The sequence below is a fragment of the Gekko japonicus genome, unplaced genomic scaffold (genome assembly GCF_001447785.1).
Source record: "Gekko japonicus isolate JY-2015 unplaced genomic scaffold, Gekko_japonicus_V1.1 scaffold89, whole genome shotgun sequence".
Taxonomy (NCBI): domain Eukaryota; kingdom Metazoa; phylum Chordata; class Lepidosauria; order Squamata; family Gekkonidae; genus Gekko; species Gekko japonicus.
Genome location: NW_015170889.1, coordinates 1995007 through 2021305, shown reverse-complemented (window position 1 = coordinate 2021305; position 26299 = coordinate 1995007). Strand labels below are relative to the sequence as shown.

Here is a 26299-nt window from a genome sequence, read left to right as displayed (position 1 = left end):
GAACAGAAAGCAATTGCTTTTTGGGTAAAACTCCACATTGGGCAATGAAGGTTGTCTCACTTCCCCTTTTACTGAAGATAAAAGGAATAACCGATGGGCACAGATGTCTGAAGAGGGAGAGACACAGAGAGAGAGAGGAGAGAGAGATAGAAAAGCAGCAGTCAGTATCCTGTACACCTAGGCGCTTCTAGATTGCAAAGTATTAGCAGCAAACATGGGGGATGTCTACATCCGACATATTGAACTTCTGGGCTTTGAAAAGAGATTTTACCCAAGCCAACACTATGTAAGTATATGGGTATACAATTGCATGCATGGGTACACGGCGCCAGGCCAAAATGTGTCTTTTTACCCAGCTTTTAATATGGGGAAGTTGATCTTTTACAATCCATTTTACATAGGACTGCCAGCTTCCAGGTGGAGGCTGGAGATCTCTTGGGATTGCAGTGGATCGCCAGACTCCATAAAGAGCTTGCGTCTTTATGTATTTAAGACATTCATTACTCCACTTCTCCTGTAGAAAATGGCTGCTTTGGAAGGTGGGCTGTACGGCATTATTTATTGATTTTGTTGGACTTGTATTCCCACCCTCCCTGTAAGCAGGCTCAGGGCGGGTTCCATTAATGTTAATACGGTTTACAATAACAAAACCAATTAAAACAACAAATGTAGAGCAATACAAAAGTCATAAAATTCCATGCAAGAGCTAATCAGATCTGTCCCAGCAATTAAGATAGAACAGTTGTGTGGGTTTCCAGGTGGCTGTTCGAATCTAGGACACTGATGAGAGGTCAACCAGAGGGGGGGGGAGACACTGTCTCAACTAAAATCCTGGTGGAAGAGCTCCGTCTTGTAGGCTCTACTGAGGTCCTCTCCTCCCTAAAGCCCACCGTTCCAAGCTCCACCCTCAAATCACCAGGTATTTCTGAACCCAGAGCTGGAAATCCTAGTTTCACAATCTACTTCTAGCCAGTTTTATGAGAATCTTTTAAAACTGTTTTATGCTCTTGGCGATTTTTTAAAATACTAAGTTTGTTTTAATGCTGGGGTTTTAATTGTTGATTTTTATGATTTCTTTACTTTTTATGGTGCTTTACTTTGAAAGCCGTCTTGAGCAGGTTAACCTGAGAGGTGGCACGGATAGACTCCATTTGTTCAAGGCCAAATCTCTCAGCCAGCTTACTTTTGGTGCCCCCATTGATATCACTTCAAATGTTAAAAAACTGGAGGCTATTCAATCTAAGTTTCTGAGAACAGTTCTCCAAGTTCCCCCGGTACTTCAGATGCCTAGATCAGAAAAGAAACTGGCATGATCTCAGTGGAAGCAAGGCTTTGGATGTTGGTTATTCCATATTGGCTGGAACTTTAATTTAACTTTAATTTTTTTCCCAGAGGGTTGGCAAGTCTACTTTTTGAGGATACCTTTGTCTCTCCTTGGCTAAGGGCCGTTCTCACTTTGGCCTCTCAAAACAATTTCTTAATTCTCTCGCATAGGACAAAGTGAGTGAGACAGAGAATCCAGGACATAGCTAGACAGGATGATCTTACCAGCTCATGCAAATGGCAAGCCCTCTTAGAACCACTTCATAAGGTTGTGCCTATGCCCTTTGCCTATGCTGCGGTGGCTCAGGTAGTTAAGACGCTGAACTGCAAGCTGTGGAAGGTCAGTAGTTCAGCAGTTCGAGACCCGGGCGCCGCATGACGGAGTGAGCTCCCGTCTCTAGTTCCAGCTCCTGCCAACCTAGCAGTTCGAAAGCAAGAAATTGCAAGTAGATAAATAGGGACCACTTCAGTGGGAAGGGAACAGCGTTCCGTGCACCTTGGTGTTTAGTCATGCCGGCCACATGACCACGGAAACGTCTTCAGACAGCGCTGGCTCTTCGGCTTTGAAACGGAGATGAGCACCGCAACCCTAGAGTCGGATTCGACTGGCTTTCGAGCAAGGGAACCTTTACCTTTACTTTATGCCCTTTTTTATTTAGAAGATCATGAGTTATGAAGAACGTTTACTCTTCTGAGATGGGATGCGCTCCCTTCAGCTGTTACAGAGGGGAGGTTTAATTTTTTAAAAAACAAACCCTTGTTGATCATATATGTCCCTGTTTCAGTGATGAGATTGAAACTTTAATGGACGTTATATATGACTGCAGGGCATATAGCTACTTTTGTGATATTCTCCCTCTCTCTACAACTACTTTATCCTCAACTAGTCAAAAGATGCAATTACTGAAGAACCTCTTAGAAAGTAGGGTCCTGAGGTTACAGGTAAACTTGCCAAATTTGGCTGGTTAGCTGTAAGGACTAGGAACCTGCTAGTGAAAGGAGAATAGATGTAATTTGCTATAGGATTTAACATGTTTTACTTGCATGCACTATTTTATATTTTTTTACTTTATATATTCCATATATGCTTGTGGTTTTATGGATTCTGACAAATTCAGCTTGACTACTGTATTAGATTGCTGGCTTTTGCTGTGAATGAACTATGTATAGACTCCGGAGAGGCTAGACAAATAATAGCAGAGGTCAGGTGCTTTGGTGTTGAGATCTTGGATCTGTCTAGCAATTTGGCTCCATTTTTAAAGATCTAGGCGATTTTCTGCAGGCGATTATTTTATAGGAAAGTATGTGCAACGATCCATTGGTCCAGTGGGTCCACTAGAAACACTGACGTCACAAAATCCTTCAAGTAATATCTTACAAACATGTCTATCCAGTCGGAAGGTGGAGCAAGAAGACAGAGTACCTGACTGAAAACCATTTGAATACTGCCTCTCTGTAGGGTTGCCAACCTCCAGGTGGTGGCTGGAGTTCTCCTGGGATTACCATTGATGTCCAGGTGACAGGGATCAGTTATCTGGAGAAAATATCTCTTTTGGAAAGTGGACTCTGTGGCATTATATCCCATGGAAATTCCTGCCCTCCCCAACCCCCACCTTCCTCAGGCTCAAAACCGCCCCCCCAATCTTCAGGTATTTCCCAACCCGAACCTAGCAACCCTGACTCTTTCAAAAAATGGCCCTTGGAGGTTTCCAAAATGAAGCAACAATATCAGATGGAGACTTATTATTTTGTGTGGAGATGTGATTGTGTAGCAGGGGGATCCCTCAGTCAAAACCACACGAGGAACTGGGTGATCTGTGGTCAGATCTCCCCAGAGCGATTTAAAAATTAAACCACAACAGTGTGTGGCCCAGATTCATATTGGAGGAGGAGGTTTAATCTTTTGTTTCATGTGTCAGAACTGACTTCATGCTATTATTCGCCCTGGCCTAGAAGATAATAAAGATTCCCCCCCCCCGAAGAGCCAGTTTGGTGTAGTGGTTAGAAAGACAGGCTGCAGTCTGGGCAAACCGGGTTTGATTCCCCACTCCTCCACGTGCAGCTGCTGGTGTGACCTTGGGTCATTTACAAGTCGTTTCAGAGCTGTTCTTTCACAAGCAGTCTTCAAAAGAGCTCTCTCAGCCCCACGTACCTCACAGGGTGTCTGTTGTGAGGAGGGAAAGGATATTGTAAGCGTTCTGAGACTCCTTCAGGTAGTCAGGGGCGGGGTATAAATCCAATCTCCTCCTCCTCCTCCTCTTCTTCTTCAAAATGCGGGGAGGGGGAGAGCTCAGTTTGAATGAGCCAAGTCAAGTACGGGTTTAAGGGTTCTTCTTTCCCATTTTATTCTCACAATAACCTTGTGAGGTCGGCAAGGCTGTGTGTGAGGGAGCGAAAGAGCATCTGACTGGACGTGGTCACCCCGTCTTCTCCCCACGTGGCCTCTTGTCTTAATTGGCCCCTTCCCTGGGCTGCAATTTACATTTCAAAAAAATGCCGGGCAGATCCGTTCATGGCTCCCGTCTAAACCGGACCCTCAACTGTATCCCTTTGGGTGTATAAAACATTCGGTGATCTCATGCAGCAGCCAAAAAGTGTTAGGGAGTTGTCTGCTTCAATTTGCATCTGTAATTGACTGTCTTCTATAACTGGTCTCACAAGGCCTTTTGTGGTTGCACAGTGGTGTTCAGTCAGCAATACTGTCAAGAGTGGGGGGAGTGGGGGGGCTGTGCAATCCAAATGTCTCCATGAAAGGAAGACTGCTTGAGGTTTGACTGGGCTTGGAAAGAAAATGTTGCCCAGTGGAGGCCTGATAAAGTGTCGGAACTCCAAATTCACCTGGAAACTGGCCATATGGAATGCTTTGTACATGCACAAACGGTATGGAGAGGCAGCATGGTCTAGTGGTTGCAGTGTCAGGCTGGGATCGGCGTGGCATAATGGCTAGAGTGTCAGACTAGGTTCTGGAAGACCCTTGGTCTGAATCCCTACTCCGACCACGGAAGCTTGCTGAGTGACTGTGGGCCAGTCATGCACTCTCAGCCTACCCTACCTCACAGGGTTGTTGTGAGGATAAAATGGAGGAGAGGACCAAATAAGCTGCCATGGGCCCTCATGGGGGAGAAAGGTAGGGTATATGAAGTAAATAGATAAATGTTCATATGTTTCATTCAATGTCTATACAGATGCAGTGCAGATTTTAATAACAGGTGATGTGATAGCTCGTGAGTTTGCTGTGCTTTTGAAAAACCCTGGGATCTGTTGCCTGAGACACCTATGAGACACTTGGGTAGCTGGGCAAAGTTCTGGGAGACCTCGATTCCAACTTTGCAGCTGAGTGATCTTGGGCTGGTCACTCCTAGCCCAACCTACCCCACATGCTTATTGTGAAAGGGAGAACCACATACACTGCCCTAAGGTTAAAAGGAGGTAGAATTAGTCTACCAGGGTACAAAATAATGTCACTTAATTGGGGCTGAAGATTTCACCAGAGTTTTTCGTCTGTTCCATAGCGGAATTTCCCACAGAAACACTTTAAAATACCCTCTTAAAGCAGGGCTGCCACTTTAGAGTTTGGGAGGAACAGGATCCGTAACTCCAAACACCCCCTTTCAGATCAAGTGGCGAAAGACCCCCCCCCCCGAGTTTTCAGTTCAGTTCAGTTGACCTTTATTGGCATAAAATACCTTTAAAAGGATTACTATAAGCCCCCGAGTTTTCATGAGCTTCAGTGATTCTTATATAATAATTTTCATTTTTATAACAATATGGAGAATAAATTTGTGTGGTTTCTACCTATAGGATTGTTATTCCACCTTCTCACTGATTCCTCTCTGCCCCAAGTGCATTCTGGGGTGAGCCTTCAGGAAGCCATTTTGAACTTCTGAAGTTTTTTTGTTTGTTTGTTTGTTTTTAAGCATTGCACTTCTTCCCTTTCATCTTCAGGTTTACATGTTCTTGGTGAAATGGCAAGATCTCACCGAAAAAGTCGTGTATCGGAAGTTCACTGAGATATATGAATTTCATGTAAGTAAGGCCTTGGTCTGTGCTGCTTTGGGCACTGGCTGCAATCCTGGCCATGCTTTACTTGGGAGTAAGCCTCAGTGGTTTCTCAGTGGAAAGGTTAGAAGCATTCCACAAATAGTCGGAGGCGCAGTGGATCCGAACACTGGAAATGAAATCCAGAGCTCAAGTTAAACCATGCTGCTACTTTGGGTTGGCAGAGTTTAAATATGCAAAGGAAGTGGAGCATTGACTGTTTAGAGGGGAAAAAAGTAGATTTATTAAAGCACAAACTGTTGTCAAACATAGAAGAGAGAGACCCTTAACGGTCTAGCCTAACTGCTGTGAGAGGAACAAAAAGACGGAAGCTCTGCAGGTGCAGGAAATCTCCAGAAGAGCCAATCAGGAGACAGTATAAAGACATAATTTGAAATTGTGGGCAGGCCCTAATCTAGCTATGCGAAACAACCAGTCCTGCAGCTGTGCTCCTGCAGGGCAATCCTCAGATCCTCCTCATGAGGCTGCACCATAGACTTTGCATATCCCAGCAATTTGAACGGAGGTTATCAGGCCTAGACCCCTAGACGGGTTCCGAATCCTTAAGAGTTGGGTGGAAGGGGAAATTCGGCCCAGCGTAATTTCTCCCTTCACTGCAGCAATATCATGGAGGCCGGCGGAAAGGCAGTTCATGGAAGTCCCCTTCTATATCACTCTGGAAAGTACCCCCCCCAATTCCCGGTAGCGCCCTTGTGCCTTTAAACAGCTGCATGCCTGGAAGAGCTTTAGCGGCAGAAAAATTCCCCAGAAGGAAACTTCAGCTGCCGAATGTTTGTTTCCCGCTCCGCTTTTCGAAAACAAAGAAACCCTGCCAGGTAACAAATCTGGCAAACTGGGCTGGTTCAAGTTTTGGAAGGACCCTGGGCAGAAGTGCTTGGCGGCTCCCCTCCTACCCTCCGCTCACCACTCGGACCCCCACTCACACCTCCACCGGCCTAGCCTGCCCCTGCTGGTACCACTGGGCGGTGTGCATGGCTGAGAGCACCACTGCTGTGACCATCCAGGAGCACTTGCTGATACTGGCCATGCTCATTCTTGATCCAGCTATTACTGTGTGTGTGTGTAAGAACCATCGGTGGGTAGCGCAGTTCATCTAGCAAAGGGCTCCAAAGGAGATAGGTCCCAGCCAATGCTCCCTTTAAGCTGTGGAGTCTTGTGAGCAAAAATCCTACTTTGTGAGCGACTGGCATTAAAGTTGTGAGCAGGTGATTTGGCTACTGCATAAATTAGTTTGCTCTGGAGCCCTCCTTCCTGAGCTAAGACAAAATGTGTGAGCCGGAGGTTAAAAAACTGTGAGCTAGCTCACACTAACTCAGCTTAGAGGGAACATGCGTCCCAGCTTAGAATGTTCGTCCAAATCAGGGGTCGTTTCATAGAAAAAGAGCTAGGGGAACTCATTAGCATAATGCATTAGCATATGCCACACCCCCTGCCATCACCGGAAGTGTGTCATAAGGCCACACCCCCCGCCATCACTGGAAGTGTGTCATAAGGCCACACCCACCACTCAGTTAGTCTTAGTCTTAAAGGTTAGTCTTAAAGGTGCTATTTGTTAGTCTTAAAGGTGCTATTTGAACTCTTGGACTATTTTGCAGACTAACACAGCTACCTCGGGGAAGCTCCTGGATGGGGCTGGGAGTCCTTGCAGAGGCCATGTGAAGTGGCCTCGGCCAGGCAGAGGGGGAGGACGCCAACCTACCCTCCTGCTTCTTCCTCCTTCTGCAACAGAATGAGGCTGGAAGCAGGGGCGGCTGGAAGAAGGGGGCGGGGCTTCGTCATGTCCCCCGCCCCCTGCACCTCACCCGGGGGAACTGTGATCCCCCCCGAATCGACCTCTGGTCCAAATTAAAGAACAACCTTGCTGAGCTCGTTTTCCGTGGGTGAGGAGTTTTTAATGGAGAAGGACATGGTGCAAAATAAGAGCTGCTAGTCTTGAGTGGCCGAGAGATGATGCTGTGAGCCCCCAATTCAGGCCTTGACTTGCCATGACCTCCCTAGCCGGCCTTCGGGCCAAAAGAGATAGAAAGAAGATCATGGAGCTCTGTCTTTCTGTAAAAGGTAAATTGCAGTTTTGTACAAGCCCAGATCTGTGGGCAGCTGTGTGAGGAGGGGGAGGATTCAACCCCCCCCCATGCCCCACTCAGTTTCTCTAATCAAACCTGGCCAACCTGTGCTGCGGTTAGCATCTTAAAGAAGAATATGAAACTTACAGCAAAACTTGACCGTGGCTGCTCTTTCCTCCACCAGAAAGTTCTAAAAGAGATGTTTCCAATTGAATCTGGGGATATCAACACAGAGAATCGTATCATCCCTCACTTGCCAGGTAAGTGACTTAGTCGCAGTTGAACTGGAGATTCTCTAGGCCAGGGTGTCGAACTCATTTGTTATGAGGGCTGGATCTGACATTTATGTTGGGCCAGGCCATGTGTGTCATAAAAGGTAATGCCAGGTAGCGGAGATATAAACTTTATAAAGAACACAGACAGACACAATTAAAGATTTTTTTTAACTTTAAATAACACATTTCCAGTGAGTTCAACACCCCTGCTCTAGGCGAAGACACTTGCCAAAAGCATTGAACCGGTGGCGTATAACCTGTGGAGAAATGGTCGTAAACCATAAGAGGAAGGAATCTCTAACAGCCGTGAATGTGATTTAGTGGCCAAAGGATCGAAGTGTTCAGAACAATCGTTGGAAGAGGAAGAAAGCCAGTGCTGCATGAACTTAACCACTAAAAGCCTGGCAGAATGAAAATGTTTTTACCTGGCACTTAAATATCAACTCAAAAGGGTGGTATAAGAACAGCAAGAGAATTCCGCAAAGGAAAGATGCCTTGGGCATCTTATGAGTAACAACTCTATTTTAGACTATAATGTACTGAGGATTTTGTTTTTTCAAGTTCAGGTAATGAATGAATGACAGACTTATCTGTCTATATATTAATTGTGGGGGTTGTTTGGAATACCATTTAAACTCGATTTCATATTTGTCGTATCGCTTGAACAGTCATTTTTTTCCCCAACTCTCTTCTTTGTAGCATTCTGTCTTGACCAGACCTGTATACTTTTTTGAGAGTATTATCTTTTGATCTGATTCTGTCCATTCTTTTTTGCCCTTTCATTACTGACCTATTTACATTTTTTAATTTCTTTTAAAAAATTGTATTGTTGAACCCTGCAGTGTCCAAATTAAGCTGTAGGAAACGAGTGATCTATTACTGTTTTTATGCAATAGCATTGAAAGGGGGATGTCCCGTGTGGTAAACTAAATTCTACTTAGAGGGTTGGTTTGTTGAGACTGGCGTGTCTCGAGACTGAAGCATTGTGTGGGCTGAAGGAAGTGAAACCTTGGTTCCCATGGGGCCAAGCCAACCCAGCAAGCCAATGAATCATGCATTGTTATGGCAAACAGGATCCCTGACATCATGGTCAAAGAATGGGAGGGACTCTGGGTGTTGGTGTGACTTCTATAGACTCATTTGTTTTGTTTGGAATACGTTTTGCCCACATTTCAACCATGCAGGTCCACAAAGCCAGCATGGTGTAGTGGTTAAAATGTCAGATTAGGATCTGGGAAATCCAGGTTCGAAACCTCACTCGTGCCACAGAAGCTTACTGGGTGACCTTGGGCTAGTCACACACTCTGAGCCTAACCTGCCTCACAGAGTTGTTGTGAGGATAAAATGGAGTTGAGGAGAACAATGTAAGTTGCTTTGGGTCCCCGTTAGGACATAAATAAAGTAAATGTTTTAAAAAGCAAACACAATTCAAAAACAACCCCCAAAACAGGCTGTAGCTTCATATCTGAAATATATATTATCAATATTATCCTTTTGAAGTGTGTTTATGTGTGTGAGGGGCAATAAGACCATTAAGTCCAGGGTCTAAAATTACCGAATTCTACCACTGCCCCAAACACATTAAACAACAAACCAAATTTTCTCAGACTTAATAATTACCTCATGAATTCAAATCTTAGCCATCAGTGTCAATCAATCAGCATCCAAAGCTCTCTGAAATGATACAGTTTGTGTCTGATATCTGTAGGAGAGAATTTTGCCAATTTTGGTGCCATCACTGAATCCTTCCTTCCTTCCTTCCTTCCTTCCTTCCTTCCTTCCTTCCTTCCTTCCTTCCTTCCTTCCCACCTCTCTCCCAAAGGACATGAAGTTTATTACAACAGACATGACAGATTTAAAACACATAAGCCAGAATTAAGAATCCACTAAAAATACACATATTGACCCTGAGACTGACATTGGTTATCTTATACTTTAAAAGTCCTTTAAAATAATTCAGCCTTGTGGTGGCTTTGGAAATTTGTCAGGGGTGTGTGTGGTCTTCTTCAGAGCCTCAGGAAGGTCATTCTGTGTGGGTGCTGACCGAGAAAAAGACTTATTAGCCTGATCTGCCGAAGTCTGAACATGTACAGATTGGAACCAATAGCAGGCATTGATTGGAAGAACACAATTGTCACCCTCTGGTATAGCCACCTTCTGTCTCTCTTACAGAGGGGGAAACGCAGTGCAGAGGCCTTTGTAGATGATGGAGATGTATGGATAGATTCCTAGTGGACAAGGGGGTTCTTGTGTACCTGTAGCCACATCATCACGGGTACATTAACTATAAACCATCCTGTCTTCTCATTAGAGGGGATGGATACCTGTGGATCCTTCCCTGTGTGAATCCTTGGCCCTGGGTGAATGAGCAGGTTCAAGTGGGAAGACATCCTTTAATATTGATAATTTGTTTAACATTTATAATTGTTTTTTGATTGTGAGCAGCCCCGAGAAGATCACTGGAGAAGGCGGCATATAAATCCCCTAAAAGACACCTTGGGGCTGTAGATTTGGTTCAGTGATGAGTTTTAAAAAAAAATTAAAACCCCTCTTTCTGCAGCCCCGAGGTGGTTCGACAGCCACCGATCAACCCAAAACCGTCAAAGCACGCTGTCGGAATACTGCTCTGCCCTGATCACCTTGCCCCGCAAAATCTCCCGCTGCACGCACATCCTGAACTTCTTCAAGGTCAGAAACGACGATCTGAACCCACCTATGGCGAGCCAGTGAGTAGCAGCAGCAGGATGCTGGGAGGGAGGCTGGTGTTGTGGCTTGTGGGTTGTTGTGGGGGAGGAGGGAATAGAATGTGAAATGAAGGCTTCACCACACCAGTCTGAGATTTAGGGCAGGAGGTGCGAAGACTGGCAGAATGTAAACTTGGTGGCAAAATGTCAGCTGTTCAGCCTGTTCGAATTGTTGTTATTTTATTGCCCTTGGGATTTTTTCTTCTCACACATCACAACATATTAGCCCAGTGATGATGATGATTTAAATTTGTTAATCGCGTTATCACAGCTTACGCTGGGCTCTGGGTGATGCACATGAGGGCATGATGCCATAAAAACATATAAAACATTACAATTCTACAGAACAATTTAACAAAACTAAAGACTCCAATAGAGTCCATGATGATGGCAGCTAGGGCTCTATGTTTTCCCCTCAAATGGCTGTGGCCCCGCCCCCGGTGTGCCCGGCGTCATCACGTCACATCCGGCTGACATGCATGCGGCACACACGCGCGCACTCAAGACGCCGTCCGGGAGCCCCCCGCCGCCAGCAAAAATGGACTTGGCAACCCTAATGGCAGCTTGGAAATTTCTCCCTCAGCTCTGGACTCCTCATAACAGCAGCAATTCGGGGTGGGGGTGGGGTGGGAGGGAAGAGAGCAGGGGTCATTTCCTGCAGGAGCACACAGGAGCGGAGCTCCGGCAGTAAAGAGTCCAGGGGGTGGGCACATGCAACAAGCCCCACCCCCTGCTCCCAGCAGCCCTCAGTCAGAGCAGGAAGCAGCCAGGTAAGTTGCAGAGCCCCCCCCCAGCCCCCCAGCCCAAAACAGTCCAGTGGCACCTTTAAGACCAAGTTTTATTCAGGTACAAGCTCTCCCTCCTCTGTGAGGACAGATCTGCACTCCCCCCCCCCCCAATAGCTAGCAATCCAAAACAGTCCAGCGGAGTCTGAGCGGTGGGTGTTGCCTTCTGACACACTTCCAGTGATGTCAGGGTGTGTGGCATATGCAAATGAGTTATGCTAATGAGCTCCTGCACCTCTTTTTCTACGAAATGACTCCTGGAAGAGAGGGTGCCAGCCAGGGAAAAACCATTGCTGCCCTCAACCAAAAGCCTGGTGGAACGTCTCTGCCTTATAGGCCCTGCAGCATTGCATAAGATCCCGTAGGGCCCTGATGTCATTTGGCAAAGAGTTTCACCAGGTTGGGGCCAGCCCCAAGAAGTCCCTGGCCCTGGTCAAGGACAGCTGGACATTCCTAGGGCTGAGGATCACCATCAGATTGCTATCAGTAGAGCGCAAGGTTCTCCTGGGACTCTGATACCCTATGGTGCGCCTTTGTCCCCCCCCCCCCCCAAAGCATCTCTTCCCTCAAACAAATACACAGCCCTGGCTTTTCTCTATCCCACTGGAGCTGCAGAAGAATCCAGGAAGTATCCCTTTTGTTCCTTTGTGTAGGGAGCACCTGCTAGGAAATATCTGCCTCCACTGTAAAAAGATGCTCGGTTTGCAACCTCCTGACTTTTTGTGACTAGCTCTGGCTCACCCAGCCAGCCATTTTGGGACTGGCTCTGCTTTCCCCACCATCTAGGGTCGCCAGACCCCCACTGGCAATGGGGAATCCCCCACCTGCAGCAGGCACTCCCCAGTGCCACTCAGCTGGCGAAGCGGTGCCCAAATGATAAGAACATAAGAACATAAGAACATAAGAGATGCCAATGTTGGATCAGGCCAAAGGCCCATCCAGTCCAACACTCTGTATCACACAGTGGCCAGAAATACCAGGTGCCATCAGGAGGTCCACCAGTGGGGCCAGGACATTAGAAGCCCTCCCACTGTTGACCCCCCCACCAAGCACCAAGATGATAGAGCATCACTTGCCCCGGAGTCCCTATCTATACCTTGTGGCTAATAGCCACTGATGGACCTCTGTTCCAGATGCTTATCTAATTCCCTTTTGAAGCCGTCCATGCTTGTAGCCACCACCACTTCCTGTGGCAGTGAATTCCAAGTGTTAATCACTCTTTGGGTGAAGAAGTACTTCCTCTTATCCATTCTAACCCGACCGCTCAGCAATTTCATGGAGTGCCCACGAGTTCTTGTATTGTGAGAAAGGGAGAAAAGTACCTCTTTCTCTACCTGCTCTTTCCCATGCATAATCTTATAAACCTCGATCATGTCACCCCTCAGTCGTCATTTCTCCAAGCTAAAGAGACCTAAGCGCCTTAACCTTTCCTCATAGGGAAAGTGTTCCAACCCCTTTATCATTCGAGTTGCCCTTTTCTGCACTTTTTCCAAAGCTATAATATCCTTTTTAAGGTGTGGTGATCAGAATTGCACACAGTATTCTAAATGAGGTCGCACCATTGATTTATATAGGGGCATTATGATATTTGCTGATCTGTTTTCAATACCCTTCCTAATAATCCCCAGCATAGCATTGGCCTTCTTTATTGCAGTCACACACTGTCTCGACATTTTCAGTGAGTTATCTACTACAACTCCAAGATCTCTCTCTTGATCAGTCTCTGCCAGTTCAGACCCCATCAACGTGTATTTATATTTAGGATTTTTGGCTCCAATGTGCATCACCTTGCACTTGGCCACATTGAACCCCATTTGCCATGTTGATGCCCACTCGCCCATCTTTGACAGATCCCTTTGGAGTGCCTCACAATCCTCACTAGTTTTCACCACCCTGAACAACTTTGTATCATCCGCAAATTTAGCCACTTCACTGCTTACTCCCAACACCAAATCATTAATGAACAAGTTAAAAAGCAGTGGACCAAGTACTGATCCCTGCGGTACCCCACTGCTTACCCTCCTCCACTGAGAGAACTGCCCATTTATACTTGACGAGATTGGGGGGCCCTGTGGTAGCCTATTAGGGGTCAAAGCATTGGCAGGGGGGCTGTTCTGCCCAGGTGTCAAGCCCTCATCAGTGCCTCACAGCCACCAAGGAGGAGAACGCCTCAGGCTCCTCCTCTCCTCATACATGGCTCACAAAAATTTGGACGGGCCCGTACAACTTGCTTCACTGTCTTTTAAAGCGCCTGGGGAATGAAGAGGGGAATGAAGTAACCTCTCCTCTCCTCTGACCTCATGGGTGGTGAAGTGTGGTCGGGAGGGGAAGGTAGGGGCTTCAGGAGGAACGCCTTAGGTCTGCCACAGGGATGCGGCTGCCATTTTAAGGCAATTTAAAGATCCTGTGAAGGCCCAGTCCTAATAGCCTAGGGCATATGTCATGGTGGGCTAGGGAGTCTTGTTCCCTCCCATCTTTTCAAGTACTGAAACAGATGAGTGTGTGTCTTAGGGAGGGTTTTGTGGAACTTGAGAAGATGAGCACAGGGGAATCACCTCAGTCTGCTGCACCACAGGCTTGACCAGGATTGGGCCCCAGTGGCATTTTAATATCCTTGTGTGGTGAACACAGGGACGCCGTCACGTCTAGCTTGGCCCTGAATGGTTTGCCTGAGGCCAAGCTGCGCACGTGGCTGAGAGGCAAGACTTGGAATTTCAGTGGCTTTTGTTTTGTTCTCTCCCCACCAGATTCAAGAAGCCAGAAACCTTTTTAACGCCAAAGGACTCCAAGAAAGGTGCAGCAGGTAAGAGATGTGCATTCAGGCTGTGGTGAACACCACTGATTTCCTTTCAAGGCAACCAGAGTCACTCAGAGTCTCAGAGCGGCCTACAATCTCCTTCCCCTTCCCCTCCCCACAACAGACACCTTGTGAGGTAGGTGGGGCTGAGAGAGCTCTGACAGAAACTGCTCGAGAGAACAGCTCTGAGAGAATTTGTGACTGACCCAAGGTCACACCAGTAGCTGCACATGGAAGAGTGGGGAATCAAACCCGGTTCCCCCAGATTAGAGTCCGCGCTCTTAGCCACTACACCAAACTGGAAGCCATGGAGAAAGGTAAAGAGTGGTGATAAGAGTGCCAACGGGGTGCCCCAGTGGTACTTCAGGTTAAAAAGAGACACATGTTTCTAGTTTTCTCTTTATGAGAAGTGTCCCAAAATGATAGTGGCTATGAATGTCAAAAACCCACTACCATTTTAGGGGTGAAAGCATTGCGGGAAGCCACAGGAGGGGAAGGTGTATGGGTTATAGGGTAAGTAAATATTTATGTATGCTTTTTAAAAAAGTTTTAATGGATAAATGTTGAATGCCTATGACTGGAAAAATAATAAAACTTTGTTTACCAAAAAAAAAAAACCCACTACCATTTTCAGGCATTTGATAAATTACCACAAGGACAGAAACATCCTTTTTTATTTTTAACTGTAAGTAGCACTGAGAGCTCCTTTAGATTTCAAATCTCGCTGTGTTGCAACTTCTGTCCTGCGTGTCCCTAAGCCCTGCTGCTTCCCCCCCTCTAGACATCACGGGGCCCATCATCCTCCAGACGTACCGAGCAGTTGCCGATTACGAGAAGAATTCTATCACCGAGATGGGGGTCAGGACAGGCGATGCTGTGGACGTGGTGGAGAAAAGTGAAAGCGGTAAAGGAAAAAAAAACTCTGTCTTTTTTACACTTGCTTTGGAGCATGGTCAGTTTTAGTGCTGTACCAGAGGAGTCCGCACTTCGGCTGTGGAAGTAGCATACAAGGCCCTCTAGTAAGGCTGGCTACTTGTTGGGGGGGCGGGGTGGGGCTGGACAATATTCCCTTTATTGTCTCCCCCAATAAATATGCATGGAGACACCTCCTCCTCTTAGGGTTCCCAAATCCCCCCAGGGGGCGGATTTCCCCCTGCTTTTGAGGCCCGATTTCCGCCCCTGCGGAATCGGGCCCGGGGGAAACTCCACCCCCGCACGCGCGCCGCCCGGATGTGACGTACAGACGCCAGGCACGCTCTATGTTTTCCCCTCAAATGGCTGTGGCCCCGCCCCCAGTGTGCCTGGCGTCTGTACGTCACATCCAGGCGGTGCGCGCGCGTGGACCTTCCAGATGCCGGGCAGGAGCCTCCCGCCACCAGGTAAGAATCATTTGGCAACCCTACCTCCTCTTCCTCTGCCCACTCTTTTAGACAGAGGCAGGCTGGCCACAACTAGGGTTGCCAGCTCTGGGTGGGAAACACCTGGAAATTTTGGGGGTGGAGCCTGGGGAGGGTGGGGTTTAAGTAGGGTTGCCAAGTGACTCATCAAAATAAGCAGCGGAGATTGGTCCCATTCCGGGACATTCGTGTGTGGGCGGCGCAATGACATCGCCTGGAAGCGACGTCATCACGCTAGGCACGTTGCCGGGCAACGCTCTAGCATCCGGCCTGAAAACTCTATGCTACCATAGAGTTTTCAGGGTGATTGCTAGAGCGTTGCCTGGTGATGTGCCCAGTTTGATGACATCACTTCCGGGCGACGTCATCACGCCAGGCACGTTGGCCCGATCTGGCCAGTTCGGGGGTGGGATTCCCCCTGCCGGCTGGACCCAGACCAGCGGATTGGGGGCCCTTTTAGCGGGGGGAATCCCCGCCCCCTGGGGGGACTTGGCAGCCCTAGGTTTAAGGAAGGAAAGGCATCTCCTCAGGATATAATGCCACAGAGCAGTGTTCCCTCTAAGGTGAATTAGTGCAGGGCCAGCTCACTCACTAGGCGATCGCCTAGAGCGGGACGGCCCTTAGGGCCACAAAACTGCACCTGGCCCCGTACTCTGGGAGTTTCTTGATTATTTGTGTTTTTCATTCTTCCTAAAATAAATGTATTTTTTTTGTAAAGTGGGGGGGCACAGGGGGGGGGGGGGGAGGAGAAAGGATCCTCGCCTAGGGTGCAAAATAAGCTGGAGCCGGCCCAGGCAGGATGGCTCCAGAGAAAACTAACTGATGCAGTAGCCAAATCGCTTGCTCACAACTTTAATGCCAGGAGCTCACACAGTAGGATTTTTGCTCACAAGACTCCACAGCTTGGAGGGAGCCTTGCCACAGAGTCCACCTTCCGAAGCATCCGTTTTCTCCAGGGGAACTGATCTTGGTTGTCTGGGGATAACTATAATAGCAGGAGATCTCCAGGTACCGCCTGGAAGTTGGCAACCCTTCCGATAAAGCAAACTGTATATCACAAATTCGCATGTGGGTAGTCTTTTATGTTCCACTAGACTCCTCTTTTATTTATTATATACTCAAATGTTGACACTGACATATTAAAAAATGCAGAAGTTACAAAAATCAACACGTAATGCATATCTTTGCTCTCTTAAGGACTGTGCTTCCTGCTTTGCTGATTTGACAGTACTGAGGCAACTTTATGTGCCTTTTACTGGCTTTTTATCTAAGTGGCTAGTTTATTTCATTGCACTTTTACTGCTGTCTAATTTGTCAGCTTCTGCGGCTGGAAAGCACTCAGAGTGCCACTAAGACTGACCCCACAGGGGCACAAGCATTAAAATACATGTCATTGTTTGTTTGTCGTTCCAGGCTGGTGGTTCTGTCAACTGAAGAATAAGCGAGGCTGGGTCCCGGCTGCCTACCTAGAACCTACGGATGGTCCAGATGAGTCTGAAGAGCAGGAACCCAACTATGCAGGTAGGTGGCCATCTGACAGCAATGCTGATTCTGTGAACTTAGGCAGATCATGAAAGGGGGCGGGCGGGAAGGGTTGCATCAGTGCTTAGTTCTTGTGGTCCTTTCCTACACGCCCAGGGAAATGCCGATCGCCACTTTGGGGTCAGGAAGCAATTTTTCTCCAGGCCAGTTTGGCCAGGGATCCTGGAGGTTCTTTGTCATCTTCTGGGCATGCAACAGGGGTCACTGGGTGTGTGTGTGTGGGAGGGGAGAGGTATTTGTAAATTTCCTGCATTGGGCCGCGGGTTGGACTAGATGTCCCTGGAGGTCCCTTCCAACTCTATGATTCTATGATTCTAACACCTCCATGAAAGTTTCAGAGAGGATGGTCTTAGATTAAGTACAGCATAGAGCAGATCTATTGGCTTAGTTCTGGGATAACTAGGTGGAGAAGAAAGGAAGTGTTTGGACAAACTGATTCTTTGAAATGAATTCAAATATACCTCCGAATATTCTACATTTTGCTTTGGACCTTGAAGGACTCTTTTAAGAAGCGTAAGGCAATATGGTCTTCACTAGCATGCATGTCCTTTTGGGATATCTGCTTACTATATGGATCAGATAGGAATGACTACTCACATAATTCGCTGAGCCACACTGGTCGCAAAATATTCTACAGCAGTGGAAGACCAACCTCAAAACTGAGCACAGGGGTCAGAGATTTAGGCTCTATTCAGATGCTGAAAACAAGTCAGAGGTTCTTCTTGATGGGTGTGAACCTGTTTGTTGATGGGCTTGCAGGTCGGAGTTCATGAAGCTGCCTTATGCAGAGTTAGAGTCTTGGTCCATCAAGGTCAGCATTGCCTACTCTGGCTGGCAGCTGCTCTCCAGGGTCACAGGGCAGAGGTTTTTCACATCACCTGCTCCCTGGTCCTTAACTGGAGATGGTGGGGATCGAACCTGCGGCCTTGTGCCTGCCGAGCAGATGCTCTAATACTGAGCCATGGCCCCTCCCCTAGGCTGTAGGCCCTCCTCTAGCCATGTTTACTCTCTTTCTGCTGTCATGGATGGTTTCCTGGTTTAGAAACTCTTCTGTCTAACTTAGGGTGTTACCCTTCAAATCCATTTGGAGCCAGTGTGTAACTCCTTTCTGAGCTGGATTCCTCAGAGAGGAAGAATGACTACAATTACCATGTCTTGGGGAAAGGGAATTCAGGCCTGCGAAGAAACCAGGTTCAGACTCCTCACAAACAAAACTAGTTTGTTTGGAACCCATGAACCCCCTTTCTTGAGCCTTCCAGCTTTAGAACGGACAACCAATTCCAAAAGACAAAAACTTTTTTTCAAGATATCTGAGGTAATTTCCTGACACGCTTGGTTGACTAACAAAAGAGTGGGCTCGTCCCCGTTGCACGGCCTTGAATATGATTGCAGCAACCCTTTCCTTTCTGTGGTTTTCCCTCTTGTTTTTCTTTCGTTCAGCTTCTCTATTTCTTTTCCCCACTCCCCCACTGCACCAATGTGCCCATTTCCATAATGTGCAAATGTACTATCTGTTTCATTTGGAGGGAAGAAAGGGAGAGGGTGCCTGGGGGGTCTCCCAGAATTACAACGGATCTCCAGGCTTACAGTGCTCAGTTCCCTCTGGAGAAAAAGGCTGCTTTGGAGGGCAGACGCCATTGGCATTATACCCTGCTGAGGCCCCTCCACTCCCCAAGCCTCCCCCAGGCTGTGTCCCCAAATCTCCAGGAATTTCTCAAACCCAGAGCTGGCAACCTTGTGCCCACAAATGAATTGGTTTCAGAAAGGGTTGCTTGATCTTTGATTCCCCTCCCCCCCCCAATGCATTTGAACTTGAATCTGGGCTCAGTTGTCACATCTGACACCACATGCTTCGGTCTCCATGTTCAGTGTGTAAGACAGGAACGGTTGTGATCTTCTTTCCATGGTTGCTACCAAGGTGAATGTGATTGAAACTGGAAAACAGTTCGCTGCTTTTTTCTTTTCTTTTTTGCATTTGCCTGGAAGTCATGGCAACCTCTGGCAACTCCTACTGGGGCACAGAGGATGTCCAGAGAGAAGTGGCTGATAGGGCCTGCCTCTGACTCCGATCCCTGGTACTCTCTGGAGGTCTCCCATCCAAATACTTGCCGGGGTTGACCCCGCTTAACTTCCGAGATCTGACAAGATCGAGCTCACCTGGGCTATCCAGGTCATGGCCAACATTTTGCTATTTTTAAGGGGTAAAATGAATGACAAAACACTGCAGTGGGAGAATTCTTGGGTGCTTTTGGTGTAGCGGTTAAGTTGGCGGACTCTAATCTGGGAGAACCGGGTTTGATTCCCCACTCCTCCACTTGCACCTGCTGATGTGACCTTGGGTCAGTCACAAGCTCTGGCACAGCTGTCCTTGAAAAAGAGCAGTTTGTGTCAGAGCTCTCTCAGCCCCACCCACCTCACAGGGTGTCTGTTGTGGGGAGGGGAAGGGAAAGGAGTTTGTAAGCCGCTCTGGGACTCCGAGTGAAGGGCGGGGTATAAATCCAATCTCCTCCTCCTCCTCCTTTTAGTGCTGTGTTGAGCTCCTCCAAGACCTCTGAGGTCTTCATGGTTCTTCCTCCTTTTCTGTTCAGGTGAACTCCACGTTGTCTGCAAAGGCTACACAGCTGCCCAGGAAGACGAGGTCACCCTGAAGGAAGGCGAAACCATTGAAGTGATCCATAAATTGCTCGACGGCTGGTGGGTTGTCAGGTGAGGCCTTGAGAAAGCTCATGTATTTATTTTATTTAGAGCCCAGTTTTCTGTCAGGAAGGAACTTGAGGGGTATTTATGGAGAAAACTGATGTGCTGCCTCTCCAGAGACCTGCTCAAAGTGGCTCCCAAAGTGTAACATGATAAAAATCATAAAAAGCAGGAAAAACTTTTTACACAGCAGTAAAAAACCCACAATTTTTTACACAGCATTTTTAAAAAAACCACAAACCAGTCAGAGCATCAAAATAGGATGAAACAAACAACACAGCCTAAAACGATCCTCATCGGGTAGAACTAGATCATAAAAACCACTGAGGCCCTGTTCACACACCGAATTTGCTGCGGGAGAGCCACGAATGTTGGGCAGATGTTCCAGGTGCGATCACACCGCAACATCTGGCGGGCGTAGCGCACCTGTGGTCAACCCGTGGCGTCCCACTGAAAATGCGCGGTTAAAAAGTACCTGCGCAAAAGTATTGGTGAATGGTTTTGCCACGGGCTACCGACGGACTCCTTCCGTGTGATCGCGCCAGCGCGGCTTTTCCCTCCGGCCGTCTTCGTTGAAGCGCAGACGCCGAGGGACGGAACCGTGGTGTGCCGCCGACGCGTCTGATTGCGTTCTGGCGGGTCTAACTGCGCCCGCCCAAATAGCCGCGCCTCCCCCCCCCTCGTTATCTGGCCCGTGTGACTGGGGCCTGAAAAGATCAAACCTAAGTTTACATGGGATCCCCAAGTTTCTCTCATAGCTTGGCAATGACCAGACCTTGCCCCCCTTAACTTCAGTGGCTCGGCTGCCCCTGGTGCTCTCCAGCTATGCCCTGGGGCCACTCTCGCAAAAGGGCAGCCTTATCAAGACATCCATCTCCCCTGGTTTCCCTCCATCATCTGCTAATTGGAGGTGTCCCGCTTCTGAATACAGAGGGTCCATTTTTGTCTGCTGATAGACCCATATGTGTGTCAGGCCATTTCCCAAAGCTGCTTTTGCCAATACCAAGGGATTATTAAAACACCAAGGGGACTAAAAATACTGTGTGAGAAAAAAAGTACTTCCTTTTATCCATCTGAACCTCCCGTCATTGGTTAATAATCAGGCATTTGTACATTACAGGCCACAGAACTAGGAAAAGCATATATATGTTCGTACTCGTCTTTTGGTGTCTGTCTTTTCTCCCCTCTGGCACTAAAAAGCAGGCTGCAGGAGGTGTGGGAAGGATGGGGGCCCAGTTTTGGTCTATGAAACAATACGGGAAGAGTTAGAAGTCCTCTTTTTCCAGGGTCAGACAGCCCTGATCTACATCAGAGCCCACTGTAGGGTTGCCAAGTCCTTTGTACTCACTGGCGGGGGACTGTCTGTTGGCTCCGTGAGTTGCCACAGGACCTGTGCGCGCGCGTGCGCACCGGCTGCACATCACAGGAAGTGACGCACGACGTAGAGCACGTTGGGGGCGTGGCCCCGATCGGCAGAGGGGAAACCTTAGAGTTTGCCCTCTGCCGATCGGGGCCACGCCCCCAACGTGCTCTACGTGGTTGCGTCACCTCCGGTGATGCAGCCACGCTGCGCTTCGGGGGGCGGGGTTCCCCCCGGGCCCCGATTCCGCGGCGGTGGAAATCGGGCCTCCAAAGCGGGGGTTTACCCGCCCCCCGCCCCCACTTGGCAGCCCTAGCCCACTGTGGCTACATTTGAGGGCCAAATCACATATCTGAAGTAGAAATCACAGATTTCTAACATCAGGTGTACATCTGGCCCTTAGAGACTTTTGTTTGGTGTGTGGATCCCAAGCTTCTTGACCCTAACGTGCCCAGAAGAGTGGGGATGCTACTGTGATTAATCCAGTAGCACCTTAAAGACCAACCAGATTCCCAGGGTACAATCTTTCGAGAGTCAAAGATCCTTTCATCAGACACCAGGGAGCTTTGATTCTTTAAAGCTTATACCCCGATAGTGTTGGTGGACTCTAAGGTGCTACCCGACTCATTTCCTCTCTCTCACTGTAGACCAATGTGGTTACCCACCTGAAACTACCTTCTGTGACGGGTTTCACCCCGAACAGTTTCTGTTCCTTGGTCTTGTGTGTCTCTAATGTTGCCGCTTCTTCAATCACAGGAAAGATGAAAACACGGGCTACTACCCTTCCATGTATCTGCAAAAATCGGGGGAAGAAAGCACACCAGAGAAGACTCAGCTGAGGAACAGGGAAGCGCCACCCAGAAGGTAGCGTGGAGAAAAGGGGAGATGCAATGTCCGTGCTGTGTTGTGGGTACGGGGATGGACACTAAGGGTGTGGCATATGCTAATGAGTTATGCTAATGAGTTCCTGCACCTCTTTTTCTATGAAATGACCCCTGGTGGAAATAGGCCCAGGTTCAAATCTGTACCCCACCGCATGTCAGGTCCAACAGTCAAACAAATGGAGCACAGTCTTCCAAGACGCATATACTTTATTGTCAGTACTATCAGTCAGGAACACAAGCACTGTTAGGAATGAGTAAAGAGGGAAAGCTTACGGAGATATACAGAGTTCAAACGACCCCCCCACACACACCCCCTTGGCCAATCGGCCTGATTCGCAGGCGGGAAGGAATAACTGATGCAGCTGAGCTGGGAAAGGAAACCAGTCACACGGTTGATTAATATGAAGACACTACAACTAGACAGTGGTACAAGGTTACAGGTAACAGGAGAGGCAAGCAGGGAAAGGAATGCGGCACCCAGTCGTACACAGGTCAGGCGGGGGCCCCCTCAGTCCATAAACCATATGGCAGCGTAGAAATTTTTCAGTAGCTGACTTTGGCCCACTCATTTTCTCATCGCCCGGATCTACTTCTTAGAGTTCTTGTGAGGATAACAAGGAGGAACAATGATTCGGGAGGACATTGACTTACTGCAGAGGCTTGACTCGCTCCAGCTCTTGGTTGTGGGGGAAGTCATGGGCGTTGCCTCCTGCAGTCATGAAGTCGTCAGTTGCCTCCAAGCCAGATCACTGTAGCATCGCCGTAAGGGCTCCGCTGGGCTGTAGCTCAGGCAGAGGTGACGGGTGTAACCTCAAGCTGGCCCTGCGTGTACCAATCTAAACGCCTTCAAGGAAAGGCGGGCCACGAAATGGGATCAATTCGGTCGACCAAACTATCCAGACAGCAGGTCTCCAATGCTCCCCCTAAGCTGTGGAGTCCTGGGAGCAAAAATTCAACACTGTAAGCTACTGGCACTAAAGTTCGAGCGATTTGGCTACTACATCAGTTAGTTTGCTCGGGAGCCACCCTTCCTGTGCTCAGACAAAAATGTGCGAGCAGGGAGGCTAAAAAACTGTGAGCTAGCTCACACTCAGCTTAGAGGGAACACTGCAGGTCACTTAGTATTCAAGGTCTGGATGCCGCGGTCTATGAACAATACCACCCTCTTAAAAGCTTGGTTCGAGCAAGACCGCTAGGTGCCGAATCTCTGCAGGGAGGAAGTTCCAGAGAGGAGGTGCTATAACTGAGATGCCCCTGTCCTTGGTAGCCACCCACCAAATTTCCCGAGGGCTTCTTCATAAGAACGCAATAGAAAGGCAGATATATATGGCACCATCAGATGGTCCTTCAAGCGCCTTGACCCCATAATGACTGGAGCTTTCAAGGTGACGGACTGCCCCATGCATTGTACCCTGAAGGGAAGAACTGGTCAGAGAAGCTCTTTTAAAATGGAAGAGAAGGCGATGACCCCAGTCATGTATATCAGTTGGCCATCTTTCTTCTGTATTTTGATTGGGAATTCAAACCTCTGAAGCACCTTCTCTTTCTGTCTCCCGGTAGATCCACCATCCGGAACATCAAGAGCATTCACAACCAGAACCGCAAGCAGATCAGCCAGGAAACTTACAGGAGAAACAGCGTCAAGTACATGCAGGGCAGAAGGAAACTGAAGAACAACTTCCTGAACAAAGGGGGCACTATCGGTAAGTTCTGCCTGGGGCTGTAGAGTTGCCAACTTCCAGGCGGGGCCTGGCATTCTCCCAGAATTGCAACTCTTCTCCTGACGACAGAGATCAGTTCTCCTGGAAGAAATGGCAGTTTTGGAGGGTGCACTGTAGGGTGCACCCTGTTCTCCCCAGGCACCCCCCCGTTCTCCCCAAAAACTCCCCCTTCCTCAAATCTCCAGGAATTTCTCCACCTGAAACTGTGGCAACCTAGCAGGGGACCAGTTCCAACCTTGTTCATGTCTGGTTTTAAACTGTTTGTAGGTTTTACATTGTTTGCAAGCTGCCCTGAGCCGCTTCGGCGGGAGGGCAGGGTAGAAATGTAATAAATAAATAAATTGAATAGGTGTCCTTTGAAAAGTGTAAAAAGGCAGCAGATTGCAAACATCGTGAAAGGGCTGTACCCAGGGTTACCAACCTCCAGGTGGTGGGAATCTAAAAACAACATCTGTGACAAAAGTAACGAAGAGTCAATAAAGATATGTTGCAAAATCATTTACTGTAGTAATTCTGTAGAAAATTCTCTTCTATTATAGCTCGCACGCGAACGAATGTTGCGCAATGTAAACAATTCGTTTCACAATATTTGCTTTATCTGAGCGTGTAGCAATCACAATTCTTATCAATTACTACTTATTGGGCGATTTCTCACTTGAACTGCCTCTCAGCGCAGCGCCGTTTGCCCCAACACAAACATGTCAATTTCACACCCGAGGCTGCGGGGCTGCATTTGACCCGCAGCTTCGCCCAATTTCCTCCGCAGTTTCATGGTCCTCAAAAACCAGGATCACGAAACTGTGGAGGAAATCGGGCGAAGCCTCGAGTCAAAATGCAGCCCCGGAGCTTCGGGTGTGAAATTGACACGTTTGTGTTGGGGCAAACGGCGCTGCGCTGCGAGGCAGCTCAAGTGAGAAATCGCCCAATAAGTAGTAATTGATAAGAATTGTGATTGCTACACGCTCAGATAAAGCAAATATTGTGAAACGAATTGTTTACATTGCGCAACATTCGTTCGCGTGCGAGCTATAATAGAAGAGAATTTTCTACAGAATTAGGCAGCTCTAGTGAGAAATCGCCCAGTGACTCTTGAAGGAAACATTCCATGTTGACTGTCTAATAACAGAACCCAAGGTCTGAAGGTGGACTTTGGAAGGTGGACTCTATGGCATTATAACCCACTGAAATCCCTCCCCTACCCAAACCCTGCCCTCCTCAGCCTTCACCCCCAAAATCTCCAGGTATTTGCCAACCTAAAGCTGGCAGCCATAGCTGTACCTCAGGCCAAAAGATCACATATAACGCTTCAAGTATTTTTCAGCCCATTTCTCACTGAAGACTAGGTTGTCGTCTAGCCTCAAAGTACAGATTATGTTTGTCCTTTCTGTATGGAAGATTTGGCTGTTTCTCCAGGCAAAGCTGTTGAAAATGTTTGCTGTGGAACCCAGAGACTGATTTCTCTATCTTTATTTTATAGCGGAGGATGAACGAGAGGCACAGCCCGCCATCCCTCCAAGACCCAGCAAGGACTTGATTCTGATCCGCTGCTCAGAGAGCACCAAGAGCAAAATCAAATAAGGAGAGCAGTGGCTGCGTGGTTGTTTTTTGCCCTGGGCAACATCTCGAAGGAACTCAGTGGCCACAGTGGAATCCGTAATGTTCTTGGCTCATGCGACAGTATGTTCTACAACATCACATCTATTCTTTTGGGTTTTCAGTAGTATATATCACCTGTTTTCTCTCTTGGTAACATGAATATAAATCAGCGCGATTCACTGAGTATGTCTTTCAGAGTTTTCCTCCCTTGTCTTGAGTTTTCATTGAATTCGTTTTATGAATGTCTTGAATCTTCATAGAACGGTGCAGAAACTGATGCTGCCTGACCGTACACAGGGCTGACTTATCCATTAGGCACAGCAGACTCAGTGCCTAGGGCCCACAAAAATGTCTTAATTTCTTTTAAAATCAGAAGGGGGGAAAAATGAACTTTTAGGGTCGAATAAAATGTTTTAATTTTCCCCCCTCACATCAGGAAGAAAATGGAACATGTAGGGCCCACAAAAATCTAATTTTGCCGAAAACAGAAAAATAATGTTGAAGTATTTAAAGTTATATCAAATATAATTTTTAATATGCATATTATTATGGCGGGTTAGAAGTGGTTCTATAAACCCCAGATTTATAGTACGTTTTAATTTTGATCAATAAATACTAGCTAGTTGAACTCAGATCCTTACATTTATACAAGATGGTTGCTAACCCAACTGTATTATCAGAAAACATGGTAAGAGTTTTAAATAGTTAAGTTTTAGATAGGTATACTGATTAGAATATCAAGAATATTGTTAATATTAAATAGTTTGTATTGTCTGGGTTTCTCTGTATCAATTGTTTTATATTTATTTAATAAAAGTTATTACATTAAAAATATATATATGAGTAACGAAGTATTCCCTCTATTAACAATGTTTTCCTGTCAGCAAGGCTGTGAAATGAGGACCACGCACAGGCTAGGTTAGTCTTCCTGCATGTATTGGGGTGAGAGGGAGGAGAGACAGGAAAATGTAACTTTAAATTTTTTTAAACAGACACAAATGGCCTAATAGGCACTGAATGTGCTTATCGGAGTCAAAGAATGCCAGGGGCAATACA

General features: G+C 47.5%; 1 protein-coding gene across 1 annotated transcript; it reads left to right on the top strand.

The window, feature by feature from the left end:
- Positions 1–214: 214 nt before the first annotated feature.
- On the top strand, positions 215–25594 carry NCF1 (neutrophil cytosolic factor 1). The gene is made up of 11 exons (XM_015418388.1): positions 215–286; positions 5269–5349; positions 7630–7705; positions 10281–10446; positions 13997–14052; positions 14828–14950; positions 16857–16964; positions 19574–19691; positions 21799–21906; positions 23487–23629; positions 25125–25594. The coding sequence occupies exons 1-11, from the start codon at positions 215–217 to the stop codon at positions 25223–25225; spliced, it is 1152 nt and encodes a 383-aa protein (XP_015273874.1). The 3' UTR covers positions 25226–25594.
- Positions 25595–26299: the final 705 nt, after the last annotated feature.

What these genes read in the sequence shown, in the direction of transcription:
- NCF1 (XM_015418388.1), top strand. Translation starts at nt 215, where the DNA reads ATGGGGGATGTCTACATCCGACATATTGAACTTCTGGGCTTTGAAAAG. An exon ending in GGTGGAGAAAAGTGAAAGCG is followed by an intron (nt 14,951 to 16,856) that starts GTAAAGGAAAAA and finishes TTGTCGTTCCAG; the next exon opens with GCTGGTGGTTCTGTCAACTG. An exon ending in GAACAAAGGGGGCACTATCG is followed by an intron (nt 23,630 to 25,124) that starts GTAAGTTCTGCC and finishes TTTATTTTATAG; the next exon opens with CGGAGGATGAACGAGAGGCA.